At 41.1% G+C, this 21,951-nt stretch overlaps 2 protein-coding genes and 4 non-coding genes across 6 annotated transcripts; 5 read left to right on the plus strand and 1 right to left on the minus strand.

The window, feature by feature from the left end:
• Nucleotides 1–694: 694 nt before the first annotated feature.
• LOC134875283 (endophilin-A homolog) lies at nt 695–14,702 on the plus strand. Its single transcript, XM_063899801.1, is given in 16 exon segments — nt 695–754; nt 1,589–1,657; nt 1,733–1,805; nt 2,387–2,530; nt 3,468–3,601; nt 4,114–4,272; nt 5,072–5,175; nt 5,522–5,618; nt 5,621–5,640; nt 5,722–5,772; nt 6,297–6,509; nt 8,682–8,802; nt 10,275–10,426; nt 11,345–11,450; nt 12,371–12,436; nt 14,579–14,702. Coding segments are annotated over 16 exon segments (1,632 nt in total). The 5' UTR covers nt 695–709; the 3' UTR covers nt 14,657–14,702.
• LOC134860637 (small nucleolar RNA SNORA71) lies at nt 9,771–9,897 on the plus strand. The gene has a single exon (XR_010165265.1). It is a non-coding gene; the product is annotated as a small nucleolar RNA SNORA71 (small nucleolar RNA).
• LOC134860642 (small nucleolar RNA SNORA71) lies at nt 10,875–11,001 on the plus strand. Its single transcript, XR_010165266.1, has one exon. It is a non-coding gene; the product is annotated as a small nucleolar RNA SNORA71 (small nucleolar RNA).
• Nucleotides 11,766–11,892, plus strand: LOC134860632 (small nucleolar RNA SNORA71). The gene has a single exon (XR_010165262.1). It is a non-coding gene; the product is annotated as a small nucleolar RNA SNORA71 (small nucleolar RNA).
• LOC134860647 (small nucleolar RNA SNORA71) lies at nt 14,090–14,216 on the plus strand. Its single transcript, XR_010165267.1, has one exon. It is a non-coding gene; the product is annotated as a small nucleolar RNA SNORA71 (small nucleolar RNA).
• A 573-nt stretch (nt 14,703–15,275) lies between the features above and the next one.
• Nucleotides 15,276–17,042, minus strand: cart2 (cocaine- and amphetamine-regulated transcript 2). The gene is made up of 3 exons (XM_063899833.1): nt 16,491–17,042; nt 15,916–15,999; nt 15,276–15,481 (listed from the first exon to the last, which is right to left on the minus strand). Exons 1-3 carry the CDS (start codon nt 16,593–16,595, stop codon nt 15,374–15,376), a joined length of 297 nt encoding a protein of 98 aa, XP_063755903.1. The 5' UTR covers nt 16,596–17,042; the 3' UTR covers nt 15,276–15,373.
• Nucleotides 17,043–21,951: the final 4,909 nt, after the last annotated feature.

Below are 21,951 nucleotides of genomic sequence, written 5' to 3' on the forward strand. Positions count from 1 at the left end.
AAAATAACTCAAGCGAAATAAAGATAAACAACAAATCCTGGATAAAAAAAGTATAACTTTATGTTTTAAACGAGGATTTAGAGTTTTTACTTATGATGATAATTATAATTATTGTCATCATTAGTATTCATTTATTTGGTATTCTTTTCTCTGTAGTCTTTGGTTGGTTAGATGATGCAAATAAAAGAGAAAAAATAAATTATCGCTCAAATAATAGTTTATGTAAAATCTATTAAAAAATAAATACAAATAAATATATATTTATTTAAATATATATTTATTTAAATATATATTTATTTAAATATATATTTAAATAAATATATATTTAAATATATATTTATTTAAATATATATTTAAATAAATATATATTTAAATAAAGCCAAAATATGAATAAACTAAAATGTTATTAAAATAAAGATAAAAAACATAAACAAAAACAATACAACTCAAGAAATCTAAAACGTAAAATAAGTCTTTAAACATTTTATATAAAAATATTTATTTGGAAACAACCTTCAAAAAGGCATGGCTAACCCAAACTGTATTCAATAATACATCATGACCTTACATTCATAATGAGGGTCCCGGGTGCAGCCGGAGGGAGGGGCGGAGCTGCAGGGACTCTGCGGGGGGACGGAGCCTCTCGTGCGGGATGGAGCTCCTCTGATCCCCGGCAGCCAGGTGTGTGTGTCTGGGCCTCCGGAGAAAGATGTCGGTCTCCGGGATGAAGAAGCAGCTCCACAAAGCGAGCCAGGTAACACACCGGGACAAACCGGGACAAACCGGAAAGATGTTTTATTGATAGGATATGTATTCCGGTAAATATGTCCTCTGTGGTTTTACTGCGACACGAGGCCTGCTGCTGCATCTGCATGATAAATAACAACATCATGTTGATGCGTGTTTACCTGTTTACTGACATTAGCATGAGGCTGTTGTTGTTGTTGTTGTTGTTGTTGCAGTAGCAGTGTGACAACAATCACTCCTGCTAGTATTAGGACTAGCATACTGAGTCCTGAGTACTTCACTGAGAGTGTAAATGTTATATTTTCTACTCCAGTAAAGCTCAGAGGGACAACATGCAGACTTAAATCTATTAAAGTATATGAAATGCAGGACATGAAACCCTCCAACAGTATAAACTAACCTCTTATATTATGAATGATAATCCAACATAATAATGGTGTAAAGAGAGACTGTCTTTATGCGTATGTACATTTAGATTTGAATTACCTCCAAGGATTATAAAAACACCCCAAAGAAGGTCTATGCTATACAGTCTATGATGCAAACGTAATAAAACCAGCTCTTTTGCAGCCAGCTACAACATTAACCAGCCTCTTCAATAAGACAAACACATTACTTATTAAAATCCTTACTAAGTCCATACAAAATATATAAGATAAACTAAATTAATGTGGAATCATGAAGAGAAATAACTTAGTAAGTTAAAGAATGTGCAAAAGAAGTTTCAGTTGTGTGTCCTCAGAGTTCGTACTGGATGCTCCTGCTTCGGTCTTTGTGTTTGTGGCTGTAAATCATGAGGCATATTGAATGGTGCTAAGCTAACGTTAGCTGCTCTCTGCAGCTGCTGAACGAGCGCCTGATGGGAGCTGAAGGAACGAAGATGGACGATGACTTCCTGAAGATGGAGAAGGTGAAACTAAATAAAGCTCTTCCTTCAGAGCCCCTTTAATGTGATATAAACCTCATCTGTGCTTGTGTCTGTCAGAGCGTCCTGGTGCTGCAGGCCCTGCTGCTGGAGCTCGTCTGCAGGACCACAGAGTTCCTGCAGCCGAACCCGGGTCAGAAACACCACAGCTTTTACTCCACTTCATGTTGGTCAGCAATCAAAAGGCTCCTATACGTGCAAATTCATTACACAAATGTGTGGGTTAGTTAAGGGATAAAAACAATTGAAAATAAACTAAACTAATAAAACTTTAAGAATAACAACAATGAAACAATACATGTTTAAAAGATGTATAGCTAATCAATAACAATATCAACAGTATAATAACCAAAACTAAAAACAACAATACAATAAAACCACTCCCATGCAAAAGCAATGGTATAGTCAGAACTAACCACAACCAGGAGCAGTCATTTTAATAACAATACAAATGAAGAACACGTTTAATGTTTTTCACACATTAAACACAGAAAACTAAAATCATCCACAACAGATAAACACATTTTAGTGTGCTATAAGCACTTCAGTATTTCTACTACATTGTTTCTAGACTTTGGACAAAGCTGCAGTTGATCAACAAAGTAAACAAAGCTGTTCCGTTGATTTTTAATGAGGATATTTAAAATATATATGTTGAAACGTTATTAAACGCACTTACTTTTTTCTGCCTTTATTGATTTATTTTTCCTGCAGCGGACAGAGCCAAACTGAGCGTCCTCAACACCGTGTCGAGGATCCGTGGTCAGGTGAAGGCGGGGGGGTACCCGCAGACAGAGAGCATTCTGGGAGATTGTATGACGCACTACGGCCATGAGCTCGGAACGGAGTCTGAGTTTGGTACGAAGATTTACAGGAAAAAAAATGACATTTAGCATTTAGTGTTTCTACTGATCTTCAGAAAGCTCTTTATGTTCTCAGACTGCCTGTGCTGCAGCTCCTCTTTCACCCTCTGTCTGAAACCAGAGCCCAGTCTGCTCTGATTGGATAGCTGGTTGTTCCTCTGGTTGTTCTTCTAGTTGTTCCTCTGGTTGTTCCTCTGGTTGTTGCTCTGGCTGTTCCTCTGATTGTTCTTCTAGTTGTTCCTCTGGCTGTTCCTCAGGTTGTTTCTCTGGCTGTTCCTCTGGTTGTTCCTCTGGTTGTTCCTCTGATTGTTCTTCTAGTTGTTCCTCTGGCTGTTCCTCTGGCTGTTCCTCTGGTTGTTCCTCTGTTTGTTCCTCTGGTTGTTCCTCTGGTTGTTCCTCTGATTGTTCCTCTGATTGTTCCTCTGGTTCTTCCTCTGGTTGTTCCTCTGATTGTTCCTCTGGTTCTTCCTCTGATTGTTCCTCTGGTTGTTCCTCTGGTTCTTCCTCTGATTGTTCCTCTGGTTGTTCCTCTGGCTGTTCCTCTGGTTCTTCCTCTGATTGTTCCTCTGGTTCTTCCTCTGGTTGTTCCTCTGATTGTTCCTCTGGTTGTTCCTCTGATTGTTCCTCTGGTTGTTCCTCTGGTTGTTCCTCTAGTTGTTCCTCTGGCTGTTCCTCTGGTTGTTCCTCTGGCTGTTCCTCTGGCTGTTCCTCTGGTTGTTCCTCTAGCTGTTCCTCTGGTTGTTCCTCTGATTGTTCCTCTGGTTGTTCCTCTGGTTATTCCTCTGGTTGTTCCTCTGATTGTTCGTCTGGCTGTTCCTCTGGTTGTTCCTCTGGCTGTTCCTCTGGCTGTTCCTCTGATTGTTCCTCTGGCTGTTCCTCTGGCTGTTCCTCTGGCTGTTCCTCTGATTGTTCCTCTGGCGTTCCCCCTGCAGGTGGAGCACTGCTCGGGGTGGGGGGGGCTCTGCAGCAGGTTGCTCAGGCCCGGGATGCCCTCGATGAAGAGGCCAAACGGAGCTTCATGGAGCCGCTGCAGGAGCTGCAGGACACAGAGCTGAAGGAGATCAGGGTGAGAGGAGGCGATTCTCCGCACTGCATAGTAAACAAATAAAATGAACTTCATGAGAATAAATAAGTATAACAAATATGGAAAACATATAGGGAAATAAAGTCAATCAGCAGAAATATCAAGACTAATAACTAAGTATTTTAAAGACTGTAGAAAAAAAATGGGATTTAAAATGTTTATTAAAGAAATAGAAGAAATGTAAAGAGGAATGAATAAAAGGACAACATATGAAATAAAAAACGTGGAAATTGAAAGAAAAATAAATTCAATTTGAAAGAAATGTTTACTTTAATATTTTAAACCCATTTCTAAAACAAGAGTCACATTTCTGTTCTGGAAGTATATGTAAATTGGCACATTGTTTATTAAATAATGCCTCATTTGCTTAATCAAATATAACATTTAATAAAACTTGTAATCTAAAAAGTAATTGTCTGAATGTCAGTAACGAGATTAGGAAGTTTCCCGGTGATTTCTGTCAGTTTAATATTTGTGAAATGTTTGTTCTTCAGTTCCAGCTGAAGAAGCTGAACGGCCGTCGGCTGGATTTCGACTACAAGCGGAGGCGGAGAGGGAAGGTCTCCGTGGAGGAGATCCATCACGCCTGGGAGAAGTTCATCACGTCCAAAGAGTCAGCGGAGAGGAGCATGTTCGTCCTGCTGCAGAGCGACGTGAGTGGGAGAGAAACTCTCGGTGATTTTAGCCTCAGCAGATTTACAGTGGAGGACATTTGATAGGTATTTGATCCCCTGCCAGTTGAGTTAGTTTACCCACGGACAAAGAAATGAACAGTCTGTCATTTTTATGGTAGGTTTATTTTAACAGCGAGAGACAGAATAAAAAGAAAGACATAAATTGATGTGCATTTAATTGGGGGAAATCAGTATCTGATCCTCTTGTTACCAACAAGGATTCTGGCTCCCAGGGACCGGTGAAAGAAGTCTCTGTCTTTAAGAACGTACTCCTGAGGTCACCTGGATAAAAGACACCTGTCCACAACCAATACATCAGAACCCCTCCACCGAGGACCAGAGACAGGTCTGTGATCATGGTGAACCTAGTGTCTAAGGACATCAGGGACAAGATTGTAGACCAGCACAAGACTGGGATAGAAGACAAGACCAGCAGCAGCAGCCGGGTGGGAGAGAGACACCTGGTCTGATTATTGGAAGATGGAAGAAGCACCAAAGGACCTCCAATCGCCCTCGGTCTGGGGCTCCACGATCAATGATCCTGAGAAAGGTGAGGGGTCAGCCAAGAACTACAGGAGGGACTGGGTAATGATCTGAAGGCAGCTGGGACCACAGTCCCCAAGAACACTACTGGTAACACACTGCGCTGTACTGGATTAAAATCCTGCAGCGCCTCAAGGTCCCCTGCTGAAGAAGGCACATGTACAGGCCGTCTGAAGTCTGCCAGGGATGATATCTGCTGAATTATATCTCCAGGTGTTTCTGTTTCCTGCTGCAGGTCGACCAACTCTCTCGTCTCTCGGCTCTCGTCGCCGCGCTGCTCGACTTTCACCGCAACGCGCACCGCATCCTGCTCAGTCTCCACGGCAACCTGCAGGCCAGGTGAGCCCTCACCTGTGCTGTCATCCAGCGGGACGACCTCTGCATGGCAACACATTTTACTCAGGGGCCAAACATCCAAAGATTCCTCTATATTTGAATAATGTGCACCAAGTTAAAAACGACAGTCATTAATTATCCAGGGATCTTTTCTAGATTATTTTAATTTATTGAATTAGTTATTTAATGTTTGATATCCAACCGAACAGGACACTCTCAAGGCTCTAATAACAAAAGAAAGTTATTGTACAGATGGAACCGTTCCTATAGTAACCATCATAATAATAGAACAGAAATGTTTTCAGTGGTTATTTTAACGTGTTTAATGGTCTGTGCATGATATGAACAGGCTGACTGCTGCCAGTAACAAACCGGAGCGACGCTTCAGACCCAAAAGGATCCAAATCAGACGCGAACACATCGGCACCATCGACGTTTACCAGCGCTTGACCCCCCCGGACCCCTCAGGTTACTCATATTTAAAATACATTTACACTTTAATCCTGAATAAAACGTCTAATTGTGATTTAACAAACGGTTCTGTGACAGGAGAGTTCACAGTGGTACCGTCCAGACCCGGCAGTCCCATCTCCTGTTACGGTGAGAAAACACTGACGTCTCAAAAAGTCCTTCATTATTTATATATTATAATAATTAAGAAACATCAACAAAAATGTACAATAAGGTATGAAAAATATGTAGTTTTATTTTATTATTGAATGATTACCGCATGATTTTATTAAAAGGAATAAATAACAATAAACTTAAAAGGGTATTTTTAAATATCTTTCCAAACAACTCATTTATTATTTATGAATATATATAAATATATACATTTATATATATATAAATATATATATATAATATATATATATATATTTATATATTTATATGAAATGTGAACAATGTTTTTGATTATATTTTATTTTATTAGTCCAATATGAAATGTGAACAATGTTTTTGATTATATTTTATTTTATTAGTCCAAATCCAGAAAAAAAAACATGTTAAAGTGGGAATTAAAGAGTAGAAAGTAAAGTATTAATAATGAAATATGTCCTCAGTATTTTATCGGAGAGGATAAACGTTAAAACTGAAGTTTAATAATTGTTCCTCCCTAACAGCGGACAGTGCGCTGGTCCTGGACCAGCCCTGTTGCCGGGCCCTCTACTCTTTCCGCCCCGGTTACCATGGCGAGCTGAGCTTCAGTGCCGGAGACGTCCTTCTGCTGACCAATCAGGTGGACGCCAACTGGTACGAGGGATCGCTCGGCAGCCAATCAGGACTCTTCCCCGTCAGCTACGTGGACGTGCTGGTTCCTCTGCCGTTACCGTGATGTGAGGAAACCAGAGCGCACTTTATTTGAACTCTTAGACAATAATATGCAAGTCTGCAGCTTCTGTTAGCACTGATCTGTTTCACTGGGAAGGCCATCGTTTATACTGGAGAGCACTTTAGTTTCTGACCTCATGTTGTGCTTAAAACATATAGAAACATCACACATATGAAGCCGGGGAACACGCTCATCTTCTGGAAAATATATCTGACTTAAGAAATTAAATTAAGAAATGTTTAAGAAAATTAGAATTAAGTTGTAATTTCACAAGACAAATATCTCAAATTCTACAAGACAAAGAACTATTCTGTCAGATATTCTCAAACAATAAAAATTCACATTCACAAGAAAATAACAATAAAATATGAAGCCGGGGGAACAGGGTCATCTTCGGAAAGAGATGCCTGAACTATCGAGGATAAAAGTCATACATGGAAAAAAATACATTCAATTAAATCTCACAAATTTACAGGAAAAACACTTGGATGTTTATCTGAGAGTATAAAGTCAAACATGTACAAGAAAGAAATCAATCACCAGCTGAAGAAAGGGTTGAATTAAAAACTAAATGCTGACGATTCTCTTAGGTTTCAAAACCAAAACTAAAAAAGTACTTTTTGGGGAAAAAATCTCAAATTCTCAGAGAATAAAAATTCACATTCACAAGAAAATGAAAGCAGCGATAGAGATGTGATGTGATGTGATTTATTCTCTGAAATATTTAGGATAGAAAACGTGACTTAAGTTAATTGTTTACTTTGTAATGTTTTTTTATTTTTCTTATTTAATAATTATTATCATTTTAGATTCTTTTGTTCTCCTAAATGTATATTTTAAACCCCAGAATTATTGTTTCTCTGAAATGTACCCCCCTTTTCCTGTATCTGTATTTTATTTCCTATTTTTTGTATTACATTATAGCCATAATAATCCATCTGACTAAAGAAAGGCAGTGTGGGTCATTTTGACCTTTAAAGTGTGTGTTTCACGTCAAGACTTTTACCTTTACTTCCTGCAAAAAACTGCTCCTGCCTTCACATTTGTATTCCCGCGCATAGTTTCACTATCTGCATTTTGGATATAGTCCTTCTGACACCGGGGGTGGGGGTGGGTGGGGGGGGCATTAAATGTCTTCATTAGTTTGCAGCTAAAGGAACATTTAAAACGCCCTGAATAATTTTGTTCTGCGTGTTACTGTAAAACACTTTTCAGATGAGTCAGAGAATCAGATCTGTGGACTTTTGATAATTATAATCATAACTGATGTACTTCAAGAAAGACGGGCTCTTTTGTAATATCCAGCACATTTTAGGATTACACGTTAGGTTTACCTTAGTTTGAGTCATGAATCTCTCTTAAAGGGACACGTGGTGGTTTATAGGAGAGACACACAAAATATAAGAAAATATATGAATGCCCAATACAGGTGCGTGTGTCCATAGGACAATTAAGGAGTTCCTTTAATTAGTGCTAGAAGAAGAAGTAAAAACCACAGTGCAGAAATACACCTTAAACACATAGAAGATAAGAACTGAGTTCTACAAAAAGCAGCTCAAAATCATTGTAGTAACAGAACATGAAGTCTCTGTGTTTCCTTATTTTCCTGGAGGAGAATTAACTGATTTCCCACCGAATGTAATCTGTTGTTTCTCTGAGCACACACAACATGTTTGCCGTCTTAAATAAAACACTGAGAATCAATTTCTGCAATTAATCTGCAATTCCTCTGAGTGATACATATTTTCAGGTCTGAATTTCTCTGATTGTCTCAAACTTTGACATGTTTTGGTTTTGTTCGTCTAATGGCAACAACGACTTTCATTCACAGAGGTTCATATTCAAATAAATTACACAATTGAGGTACTTGTACTTTACTTTAGAGAAATAGCTATCAGGGTCAGAAACCCTTTATTGGTCCCACAGTGGGGACATGTACAGTGTTACAGCAAAAGTGGCATAGCAGGTTAAAAAACAGCACGCAATACAAAGAATAAACTAGCATATTAACATATAGAGAAAAGCACACATTAGTTATACTAGAACAAAGTAGGTCAGCTCTATCTATATATCCAGTGGTATTATCAGTACTGGTAGTTTTGTTGTTCTGCAGTTCAAGTGCTATTAGTAGTAGTATGAATTGTGTTAGTATTGGTTGTTGTTGTTGTGTTTGTAGTTTCCCCCTCCGACCGGAGGGGGCGCAGTGGCTGCGGCTGGTTTCTCTTCTTTTTCCGCTTGTGGATTTAAACTTCCGCCGGAAGTCTGCCCGTCCTCTTCTACCAGGCCGATCCAACATGGTGGGTGATTTTTAAACTTCTACGTGGTAAATCCGAATGAATCCTGGCTTCAAAACGCGTTATATTCAGACTCATCATAATGAACGGACACCGGAGTGTTTGATGTACCCGATAACCGCACTATTTATATGAGATGACTCTAAAGGAGAGGATTATTAGTGATTATTGTGTCGGAGAAACTGCAGCTGAATACCCGCGTTAACTTCCATTATTTATATTCCTATTTATAGTCATTATTTTACGGCTTAATTTTCCTGGATGGGTGTCAGAATACTGCGGTTCAATGTGTCTGAATGTGGGCTTTTTAAAGTGGTTAAAATAGTGATAAATGTACCGGTGCGTTAGTTAGCTTCGGAGGCTAACCGAGAGCTAGCTCCGTGCTTACAATGCTTCCTGTGCTGATTCTATTCCCGGTTTAAAATATGACAGGTGGGTCAAAGTGTAAGGTACTTTCAGGGGGAATTTCAGGAGTTTGTATATTTAATCTGCTGCTGGTGGAGTGAATATGAAGAAATCCAGCGCCCATTAAATGCTCATCAGTGTAATCACACATCACATTTGAATAGTAATCCGCCTGAAGGTACATTATATTCATCTAATGAGGCTGATGCTAAATCATTGAAACCTCCTTTACATTTAATTTGACCAGATGTAGATGGCTGATTATATAGTTGTAGTTTGAGTGTATTTAATTCTCAGGTGTCTAATTAAATCTGTCTATAATTGCCACCAAAATGTATAAAAAAACAACCGGTAATCAACCAGGATCTGCTCAGTGGACAGCTAGGATAATGAATGGAAATTGCTGCAAGCGTTGACTCAAAGTGCACATTTTGAAACTAATGCATTGCCAGGAAACTGGTTAGCAGTGAAATGCTAGGATCCTTTCTGGTTTTTATTAAAGATCAGGTTACTTTGAGATTTCTAAATGTGTGTTAAAATGTGCTCATACTCACAGCTTGTGTGTGTCCTGTATCGAAAGTGATCATGACGTCCTCGTCGTCAGGTCATTGATAGTACAGGAAGATGAAGCTGCGAGCCTTTCCCGTGTTTGAAGGATTCTCCGTGCCTATCAGACCCTGGCGCTCCCAGACATTTAATGTAACAGATAGGACAAAGTGACTTCTAAACACAAAGCTAGTGTTTGGGGTTCATGTAGACTTGGAGTTAAGTGTAAGTTACGCTGCACTGAATATTATGTTTGTTCATAAACACATTTGGAAGCTGATATTCCTGTCTTAAAGACATAGACATGACTCAAACCAAGGTTGCTCCTTAGCTAACATGTCATGTTTAAATTCTGGTGCATGGTCATGCTCAGTATGTGCTGCCTTGTACAACACGTACGTGTCATTTGATGACATGATCACGTCGTGAACATGAGATTTTAGGACTGTTTTAATTAACGTACATAGTGGCCTCAACGTGACACTTGAACAGAATAAAGATTGTGATTCGTGTCCTGCTTTCAGGGACGCGTCAGGACCAAGACGGTGAAAAAGGCCGCCAGGGTCATCATCGAGAAATACTACACCCGACTGGGCAGCGACTTCCACACCAACAAGAGGGTGTGTGAGGAGATCGCCATCATCCCCAGCAAGAAGCTCCGCAACAAGATCGCCGGGTGAGTTTCCATCTGAGTCTCTGTCCCTGACGACATCTATCGGACTTCCAACCCAGCTGAGATTAACCTGTTCCGCGATAGCGTAGCTCTGCGTCTAAAGAGAGCGTCCCCATGTGAACATCCCTGACGTCTACGGGCTGTCTATCAGACTTCACCCCAACTAACATTTGCAAGCAGCCTAACAAATACGACTTTATATACATTAAACTATATGACTTGATACCTAATGCTTCAATTGGGTAAACATGTTGCGCCCGCTTGAGAGACAGGCAGCGAAGAGGGTCTTAGAGTTGTGCATTTCCACCCAACAATTAGGATTAAATAACATCTGCTCTGCATAACTGATCTTCAGATTTGAAAAAGATGCTCTATGAAGTGACTGTAGCAATGCTGAACACGCCGTGGTTAAATCTCAACTGGGTTAGAAAGCTGACAGACACCCCCCCCCCCCTGTATCGAAAGTGATCATGACGTCCTCGTCGTCAGGTCATTGATAGTACAGGAAGATGAAGCTGCGAGCCTTTCCCGTGTCTGAAGGATTCTCCGTGCCTATCAGACCCTGGCGCTCCCAGACATTTAGAGCCTACAGTGACTGAACGCTGATCCTGAGGCTGTTTCATATCCATTTCTTGAGTTAGTCACTCTAAAAGCCCAGCATGTGTATATTTTAAAGATTTGCTGCTTTTATTTGTCACATGACGCTACATTTAATGTTTTGAACTGTCAGAATAATCAAGTAGGAAATATAAATTTGAAGAAGCTGTAGGAGCTTTAATAGACTGCAATATTAATAAGCCAAATATTTTGACAGTAAAATACTAATTTTCTGTATCACAGCGTGCAATCGCTCTGTAGAAAGACCCGGACCTGCTGTTGGACCTGTTTGATCTGAATGTATTCTCGTGTTTTGTGCTGCAGGTATGTGACACATCTGATGAAGAGGATCCAGAGGGGTCCCGTCAGAGGAATCTCCATCAAACTGCAGGAGGAGGAGAGGGAGAGGAGGGATAACTACGTTCCAGAGGTCAGTGAACGCACCACCAGCAAACCGGCTGCTTCAATACAAGAGTCGATCTGTTCATTTATTGCACGTTATCATCCCAATGTTTCCTTTGCGTCATGCTGCTCTACTCAGAGACAGGAAATGTTTAGGTTGAAGGTTATGTTGATTTTAAAGCTTGCGACTGAAACCTGAATAAAACCATTAGCACAAACGTGCTTTGCTTTTATTAAACCCACGCTTCAGTTTCAGTGTTTAGGATCAGACAGGACTTTCTATCAGTGCAACATGACGTAAACCAGCTGAGAATCATTGTCAGATAGTGTGTGTGTGTGTGTGTCCTGTATCGAAAGTGATCATGACGTCCTCGTCGTCAGGTCATTGATAGTACAGGAAGATGAAGCTGCGAGCCTTTCCCGTGTTTGAAGGATTCCCTGTGCCTATCAGACCCTGGCGCTCCCAGACATTTAGAAAAGTATTGACAGAAATCTAAATAAGACGTGCTCAGAAAATGATGTCCATATTGAGGTTTTTCCTTCTAGAAATCCCACATTTAATTTAGACAGAGACCAGTGTTTGAGCAGCTGCATCCAGGACGGGTGTTTGGAATTTGTTCAAACGCTAAATGAATTCTAAACGTGGTTTGAGATGACTTTTCTGTATGTGCTTAAACATTCCCGTGCTAAATCTCGTTCCCCCAGTCTACACTTTGCACATTCTAAATTTAAATCCTCAGTTTGTAGAACCGTTGTATTTGAACTTGGAATAAATGTCACTAAACTCACTTTATTTTGATTCAGTGGATTTTTGATTATTATGGCTTCTTGTGCTGGGATTATGAAATGGTGTGTTCAGGAACAGATGTAGAATAGGACAAAGGAGATGTGAAAGGGTCTGTTCTGGTTGATGATGAATGACTGATCCTGGTGTGTGTACCTGTGCAGGTGTCCGCTCTGGATCAGGAGCTGATCGAAGTCGATCCCGACACGAAGGAGATGCTGAAGCTGCTGGTGAGTCCGCTTTACACTCATGTACTGTGTGTGTGTACTGCAGTAATACTGTGTGTGTACTCCAGTAATACTGTGTGTGTACTGCAGTAATACTGTGTGTGTACTGCAGTAATACTGTGTGTGTACTCCAGTAATACTGTGTGTGTGTACTGCAGTAATACTGTGTGTGTACTCCAGTAATACTGTGTGTGTGTACTGCAGTAATACTGTGTGTGTGTACTGCAGTAATACTGTGTGTGTACTCCAGTAATACTGTGTGTGTACTGCAGTAATACTGTGTGTGTACTGCAGGAATACTGTGTGTGTACTGCAGTAATACTGTGTGTGTACTGCAGTAATACTGTGTGTGTACTGCAGTAATACTGTGTGTGTACTGCAGGAATACTGTGTGTACTGCAGTAATACTGTGTGTACTGCAGTAATACTGTGTGTGTACTGCAGTAATACTGTGTGTGTGTACTGCAGTAATACTGTGTGTGTGTACTGCAGTAATACTGTGTGTGTACTCCAGTAATACTGTGTGTACTGCAGTAATACTGTGTGTACTGCAGTAATACTGTGTGTGTACTGCAGTAATACTGTGTGTGTACTGCAGTAATACTGTGTGTGTGTACTGCAGTAATACTGTGTGTGTACTCCAGTAATACTGTGTGTGTACTGCAGTAATACTGTGTGTACTGCAGTAATACTGTGTGTACTGCAGTAATACTGTGTGTGTACTGCAGTAATACTGTGTGTGTGTGTGTGTTGTGTACTGCAGTAATACTGTGCGTGTACTGCAGGAATACTGTGTACTGCAGGAATACTGTGTGTACTGCAGTAATACTGTGTGTGTGTGTGTGTACTGCAGTAATACTGGTGTGTGTACTGCAGTAATACTGTGTGTGTGTGTGTGTACTGCAGTAATACTGTGTGTGTACTGCAGTAATACTGTGTGTGTGTGTACTGCAGTAATACTGTGTGTGTGTGTGTGTGTGTGTACTGCAGTATACTGTGTGTGTGTAATGCTGTGTGTGTGTGTGTACTGCAATAATACTGTGTGTGTGTACTGCAGTAATACTGTGTGTGTACTGCAGTAATACTTTGTGTGTGTGTGTGTACTGCAGTATACTGTGTGTGTGTGTGTTGTGTGTGTGTGTGTGTGTGTGTACTGCACTGCAGTAATACTGTGTGTGTACTGCAGTAATACTGTGTGTGTACTGCAGTAATACTGTGTGTGTGTGTGTGTGTGTGTGTGGTGTGTGTGTGTGTGTGTGTGTACTGCAGTAATTCTGTGTGTGTGTGTGTGTGTACTGCAGTAATACTGTGTGTGTGTGTGTGTGTGTACTGCAGTAATTCTGTGTGTCTGTATTAATGCAAAAGTGACTGCAGATTCTCAAACCTCACTTCCTGTCTGAGAATCCTCATACATTTAAAAAATGTACTTTAGTTTATTTGTCTATAAAATGTTCAGCCTTTTCTTCCTGTAATCTGATCCATCCCTCATGTTTCACATTGTGTAAGGATTGCTCCCCAGGTTTTATTCATATAGCATGTTTCAAATGCTCTTTGTATTTTGACTTCTTTGATCATAAGCACTTTAATGTATTTCATTACTCTGAGGCGGGGGTTAAAGGTGATTTGTTTGGGTAAAATAGCTTGTGCCCCCCCCCCCCCTGTATCGAAAGTGATCGTGACGTCCTCGTCGTCAGGTCATTGATAGTACAGGAAGATGAAGCTGCGAGCCTTTCCCGTGTCTGAAGGATTCTCCGTGCCTATCAGACCCTGGCGCTCCCAGACATGTAGAGCCTGCAGTGACTGAACGCTGATCCTGAGGCTGTTTCATATCCATTTCTTCTCAATTAAGTCAGGAGTTAAAGAGCTGTTTGTATTCTGTCTGTTTTCACGATCGTCTTCAGATCCTTTTTTATTCGGTTTCAAATCGGCTGTTTTCACATTGAGGTTTTGGGAGCACTTCTAATCTCCTTAAATCAGTTTTTCCCAATAAAGTCAGGAGTTAATGGCTCTTTGCTTTAGATCTGCCATGTTTACTACCTGAGAGCTCATGAAGTCTGTTAGCGCAGCTTCAGAATGCTACCTGGCTGTTCTCCGTCTCTTTTCCTTTGTTAAATCTGGATTGACCGTTGTCTCTCTGTCCTGCAGGACTTCGGCGGTCTGTCCAACCTGCAGGTGACGCAGCCCCCAGTCGGCATGAACTTCAAGCAGCCCCGAGGAGTCTAACGTCTGTAAAGTATCTTAATAATAAAAACCCTCTGGGACAAAAAACCTCTGTGTACAACTCCTGATTTCTGGACTCCACCGGTGATAAATCCCCTTTCCTTTGTGGGGGGGGGGGGCACACTGTTTTGAAGCTCATGGTCTCAGGGGTTAGTGTGTAAACTTGCGTCTCTGTAGCAAAAGATTTATTTCAAGGGTTTTCTACTTTTATCTTAGACTTGGGGATGAGTATTTCTTAAACTCATTTTGCATCCTTTTAAATTAAATGACTTCAAATGAAGTCTGACAATGTGGCGTTCAAATGTAACCTGGACAGCATGTAGCGCTTTAAGAAGCCCAGAAACCAATCCATATTCTTCAAATCACCCTCTACATTTAGCCTCCAGGCATCAAGTTCAGTTTAACAAAACTGATAATCACAACTGCCCCTTTTTGCAGTTAGAATATCCAGTTGATCACTTCCCGTTTTAAACCTCTGAGAATACTGAATGCTGCTGGTTGCTGTTTCTGAAAAGTCTCTGGTTTTTAAATGTAGACTTTGATAGATGTAGACCTTGAAGCCGGCCGGACTTACTTTTCTATATCAGACCCTGTTTAAAAAGCAGGAAAACAAACGAGGATAATCTGAAAGATAACGTTTTAATGCGACACCATAAATACTCAGACGACGTCACATAGCTTTTACTTCATAGAACCGTGTTCAGCACACGTTGAGTGAACTCATAAGCACTTGAGCAGGAAGAAGTTGCAGACGGCTCCGGAAGGACAGTCGCACAGCTTCCCGATTCGAGAGCCTTTCCTCACGGCACAGATCTCCCCGAGGTCGCACTGAGACAGAGGGACACATTAGAGGCCCTGCCCTCCTTCTGTGGTGGGAGTGCATGTCGAGGGTCTGCTAAGGCTTAAATCCCTGTTCCCTCCAGTGGGCGGGACATCTCTTAGCAGTTGACCAATCAGAACGGCAAATGATCCGTCCCAGTTTCTCCGCAGTCAAACATTGTTATAGAAATAATACTTAAGTTAGCAAAACTCGATTTCACAACCTGTTCAATGCCCCAAAGAAAAGTGATATGACTTTAAATGGGATTAAGAAAAGATCTCCAACAACCGAGACCAAATCTAAAACCTTAAAGGAAGTCTCTGCTGAACCAGTGGAGATTACACTTAAACACACGGTTCATCTTTTTGATTTGAGTGAAACGTACCCACTAAAGAAACTATTAAATTAGTCATCTATATTTTAATATTCATGTTTGACTCACAGACGGGACCTGTCCGTACTTCCGCTCCCACGGATTAATCTTGGTCGTCTGCAGCTTCTCCAAAACCTCCTGTAGAGCACCGAGCTACACACACACACACACACACACACACACACGTTTATATTGTGTAATTGTTTATTTTCTGCTCTATTTATTCCTAATCATGTTCAATACTTTGTTTGAATGCTGCTGCAACAGAAACCCGACCAGCTTGTGATCAATAAAGTAAACATTACAATTGATATGAAATGAAACGTCGAGCCGTTACCTATCCAAAGAATGGAATGTATTCTTCAGGAAAGTTCAGTCTTTAAGTATTTGGTTGTGATTAATACAATGCTTAAGTATTTCTATCTAGTAGTTAAGGTAATATTAAGTATTTTAGTTCAAATAGAAACTAAGACAAACAAAGTTGTGATCAGTTTTATAAAGAGCAGTATTTTCAGAAGTGTTTAAAAACAGAAACAATGCATCAAAGATATTCTCAGTATTAGAACACAGATACAACTTACACATTTACATTTCACTAGTGATGGATCAAACTGAAATCTTATTTAGTATTATTTCTCACTCACCAGTCTGGTGGGGTTTTGGTGGGAGACCTCTCTCTGCTCTCTCTCTGCTCCGCAGAGCACAGACAGCAGCGCCGCGCAGAGCACAGCTCGCACGGTGCTATTCATGTTGCTATTCAGGAAACAACGGAGATCAAAGCACCGCGAGCTGCTGCTCACTCTGCCTCTGGGTTTATATGTCTGTGTGAGCACCCCCCCCCCCCCAGCCTCTGGATGATGACACAGGTATGACGTAGCGACATAGGCATACACCTGAACATCAGCAGGAGAGGACTCTTTAAAGTAGAGACTCTACAGACTGATATACACCTGAACATCAGCAGGAGAGGACTCTTTAAAGTAGAGACACTACATACTGATATACACCTGAACATCAGCAGGAGAGGACTCTTTAAAGTAGAGACACTACATACTGATATACACCTGAACACCAGCAGGAGAGGACTCTTTAAAGTAGAGACTCTACATACTGATATACACCTGAACATCAGCAGGAGAGGACTCTTTAAAGTAGAGACTCTACATACTGATATACACCTGAACATCAGCAGGAGAGGACTCTTTAAAGTAGAGACACTACATACTGATATACACCTGAACATCAGCAGGAGAGGACTCTTTAAAGTAGAGACTCTACATACTGATATACACCTGAACATCAGCAGGAGAGGACTCTTTAAAGTAGAGACTCTACATACTGATATACACCTGAACATCAGCAGGAGAGGACTCTTTAAAGTAGAGACTCTACAGACTGATATACACCTGAACATCAGCAGGAGAGGACTCTTTAAAGTAGAGACTCTACATACTGATATACACCTGAACATCAGCAGGAGAGGACTCTTTAAAGTAGAGACACTACATACTGATATACACCTGAACATCAGCAGGAGAGGACTCTTTAAAGTAGAGACGCTACATACTGATATACACCTGAACATCAGCAGGAGAGGACTCTTTAAAGTAGAGACTCTACATACTGATATACACCTGAACATCAGCAAGAGAGGACTCTTTAAAGTAGAGACACTACATACTGATATACACCTGAACATCAGCAGGAGAGGACTCTTTAAAGTAGAGACACTACATACTGATATACACCTGAACATCAGCAGGAGAGGACTCTTTAAAGTAGAGACTCTACATACTGATATACACCTGAACATCAGCAGGAGAGGACTCTTTAAAGTAGAGACACTACATACTGATATACACCTGAACATCAGCAGGAGAGGACTCTTTAAAGTAGAGACTCTACATACTGATATTCACCTGAACATCAGCAGGAGAGGACTCTTTAAAGTGGGATACTAATACATATTTACCCCTCAGGATGTGGAGGGGATGGAGGTATTAACACACCAAGAGTTGTTCAGGTTTCTGCAGCGCGACTTTATATCTTTATTGACACACAGGAACATTTTGTGTTTCATGTTCTGGTCATTTATTTATTCTTTGTGTATATAAAATATCCTGCTTTATATTTTGTACTGAGGTCATGTGACCGTGCTGTAGTTCCTTTGTAGCCCAGCATTAGCCTCCTTTAGCTTAGCGGTAATTGGGTAGCGCTTGTGTTAACCACAGACCTTATTTCAGGATAAAAACCAAAAACTCCATCAGAAAACCACTGAGCTCCAGACCAAGGGACAGGAAGAGCTGAAAGTGAGTCATTGGAGGTTTTTAGGACTCATCCCTGCAGGAATCTCTGTATTAACCTGTTTCTGGCATTAGTTGCTCTGAATGAGTGGCTGAGATGCTGAGGCTGCAGGAGATTCTGGGATTAAATGAAGACTGACTAACGAGGACTGAGAGCTGCACATTTTCAGCAGCATAATCTCTGAGATGAAAGTGAGATTTGCACTTTCATCTTCTCTGTGATCCTCTGAAGAAAACAGAAATCCAGCTCAAATCAAACAAAATGACTCCCGCCATCAAAGCAGGAAGTGTCCTCTTATCTTATGAATAATTACTTGGTGATATCTTCTGATCGGAGCTCCGTACTAACGAGGTTTCTGATGTGAAGCTAGTTAATGAAACGCTCAGACCTAAACATGAGCCATAATTCATCTTGTAAATCCCACCCGGACCAGAAGCGCTCGATGAAGTGAAGTGTACTTGATTGGAAAAAACACAGAGACTTAAAAAGCCAAAGGGATGCAAAGAGACAACCAGAGACAACCAGAGGCAACCAGAGACAACCAGAGGCAACCAGAGACAACCAGAGACAACCAGAGGCAACCAGAGACAAACCAGAGGCAACCAGAGACAACCAGAGACAACCAGAGACAACCAGAGACAACCAGAGGCAACCAGAGACAACCAGAGGCAACCAGAGACAACCAGAGACAACCAGAGACAACCAGAGGCAACCAGAGGCAACCAGAGGCAACCAGAGGCAACCAGAGGCAACCAGAGACAACCAGAGGCAACCAGAGACAACCAGAGGCAACTAGAGACAACCAGAGACAACCAGAGACAACCAGAGGCAACCAGAGACAACCAGAGGCAACTAGAGACAACCAGAGACAACCAGAGACAACCAGAGGCAACCAGAGACAACCAGAGGCAACCAGAGACAACCAGAGGCAACTAGAGACAACCAGAGACAACCAGAGGCAACCAGAGACAACCAGAGACAACCAGAGGCAACTAGAGACAACCAGAGACAACCAGAGACACCAGAGGCAACCAGAGACAACCAGAGGCAACTAGAGACAACCAGAGACAACCAGAGGCAACCAGAGACAACCAGAGGCAACCAGAGGCAACTAGAGACAACCAGAGGCAACCAGAGGCAACTAGAGACAACCAGAGGCAACTAGAGACAACCAGAGACAACCAGAGACAACCAGAGACAACCAGAGGCAACCAGAGACAACCAGAGGCAACCAGAGGCAACCAGAGACAACCAGAGGCAACCAGAGGTAACTAGAGACAACCAGAGACAACCAGAGACAACTAGAGACAACCAGAGACAACCAGAGACAACCAGAGGCAACCAGAGACAACCAGAGGCAACCAGAGGCAACTAGAGACAACCAGAGACAACCAGAGACAACCAGAGGCAACCAGAGACAACCAGAGACAACCAGAGGCAACCAGAGACAACCAGAGGCAACTAGAGACAACCAGAGACAACCAGAGGCAACCAGAGACAACCAGAGGCAACTAGAGACAACCAGAGACAACCAGAGACAACCAGAGGCAACCAGAGACAACCAGAGGCAACTAGAGACAACCAGAGACAACCAGAGGCAACCAGAGACAACCAGAGGCAACCAGAGGCAACTAGAGACAACCAGAGGCAACTAGAGACAACCAGAGACAACCAGAGACAACCAGAGACAACCAGAGGCAACCAGAGACAACCAGAGGCAACCAGAGGCAACCAGAGACAACCAGAGGCAACCAAGGCAAATAGAGACAATCAGAGACAACCAGAGACACCAGAGACAACCAGAGGCAACCAGAGACAACCAGAGGCAACCAGAGACAACCAGAGACAACCAGAGGCAACCAGAGACAACCAGAGAAACCAGAGACAACAGAGGCAACCAGAGACAACCAGAGGCAACCAGAGGCAACTAGAGACAACCAGAGACAACCAGAGACAACCAGAGGCAACTAGAGACAACCAGAGGCAACCAGAGACAACCAGAGGCAACCAGAGACAACCAGAGGCTCGACATGGCAGCTAAGTGATCCAACACAACATGGGGAACTCGCAAAATGAAGAAGACATTTTAAACCTGAAGGTCAATTACACAACTAAAACTTCACAGACAGACAGACAGACGGACGGACGGACGGACGGACGGACGGGACGGTGGACAGACAGACGGACGGCAGACAGACGGACGGCGGACGGACGGACGGATGGCGGACAGACAGACAGACAGACAGACAGACAGACAGACAGACGGACGGACGGCGGACAGACAGACAGACGGACGGCCGGCGGACAGACAGACAGACAGACAGACAGACAGACAGACAGACAGACAGACGGACGGACGGACGGACGGACGGACGAACGTGATATGAAATGAACCCAAAAAGAACAGACGAAACAGAACGCGATTAAACAGGAATGCTAGAAACTGAGTTTGGGGAAACGTGGGACGTCAGAACTGTTTAATTCGACGACAGCCGAGAGATCCTCCAGCACGGAGGGAAAGAGGATTTCTGTTTGAGAATCCCTGAAATGTAAGAGCAGCCTGACAGGAAGCTAAGCTGCTTTAGAAACAACTTCAGAGACCAACTCCCGTCGGCCCACTCCGAGGAACTCTCATTTCAAATAAACTCTGTAACTGTGTGTGCAAAGAGTCAGCAGTTTGAGGCCTGATTAAAGCTGTGGTGACAGGAAGTCCTGATCTGAAACGTCTCTTTGAAGCTTTTGAGAATTAACTCCAACCAGCCGGCTCATTATCCTGATGGAATCCTCTGATTCTGCTGCTGGTCCCACTTCATTCACTGAACAGACGTCACCCATTAAGCACTGAGGAGCTTCAGCAGAACAGGGAGGAGTAAGAGGACGATTTTACAAATAAAACAGAAATGTCTGGAAGAAGTGCCAGAAGTAGGACATTTGGAGAGGATATTTAAAAGCATATATATATATATATATCATTTACAGATGAAGTAAAAGGATTCTGAGATGAGTCGACATTCTGTCAATCTCAGAGTTCTGATTCTTGTTTTTCAGAACATTAAATCAGAACTCTGAGTGTTTGACTGCAGTGAAGGACGTTAATGCTCCCTGCTGTGCTGACAGATGAGACAGTCCCACAGTGCCATCTACAGCCTGCTCCCCGCTCTGTTTACACGGTGCACATATAGCTCTGGACTCTGGCTGGGTTAAAGCATGACCTAGATCCACCCTCAGCTCCTACAATGAAGTGAGACATAATGTGTGCAGCCTGAAGAGGTCTCAATCATTTACTGAGAAGAGAACAGCAACCAACAATTTATCATTATTACTATTATTATTATTATTATTATTATTATTATTATTATTATTATTATTACATTTATTATTATTATTATTATTATTATTATTATTATTATTATTACATTTATTATTATCATTATTATTATTATTATTATTACATTTATTATTATTATTATTATTATTATTATTATATTTATTATTATTATTATTATTACATTTATTATTATTGTATTTATTATTATTATTATTATTATTATTATATTTATTATTATTATTATTATTATTACATTTATTATTATTATTATTATTATTATTACATTTATTATTATTATATTTATTATTATTATTACATTTATTATTATTATATTTATTATTATTATTATTATTATTATTATATTTATTATTATTATTATTATTACATTTATTATTATTATTATTATTATTACATTTATTATTATCATTATTATTATTATTATTATTATTATTATTATTATTATTATTACATTT

The sequence above is a fragment of the Eleginops maclovinus genome, chromosome 2 (assembly GCF_036324505.1).
Source record: "Eleginops maclovinus isolate JMC-PN-2008 ecotype Puerto Natales chromosome 2, JC_Emac_rtc_rv5, whole genome shotgun sequence".
In the NCBI taxonomy this organism is placed as follows: domain Eukaryota; kingdom Metazoa; phylum Chordata; class Actinopteri; order Perciformes; family Eleginopidae; genus Eleginops; species Eleginops maclovinus.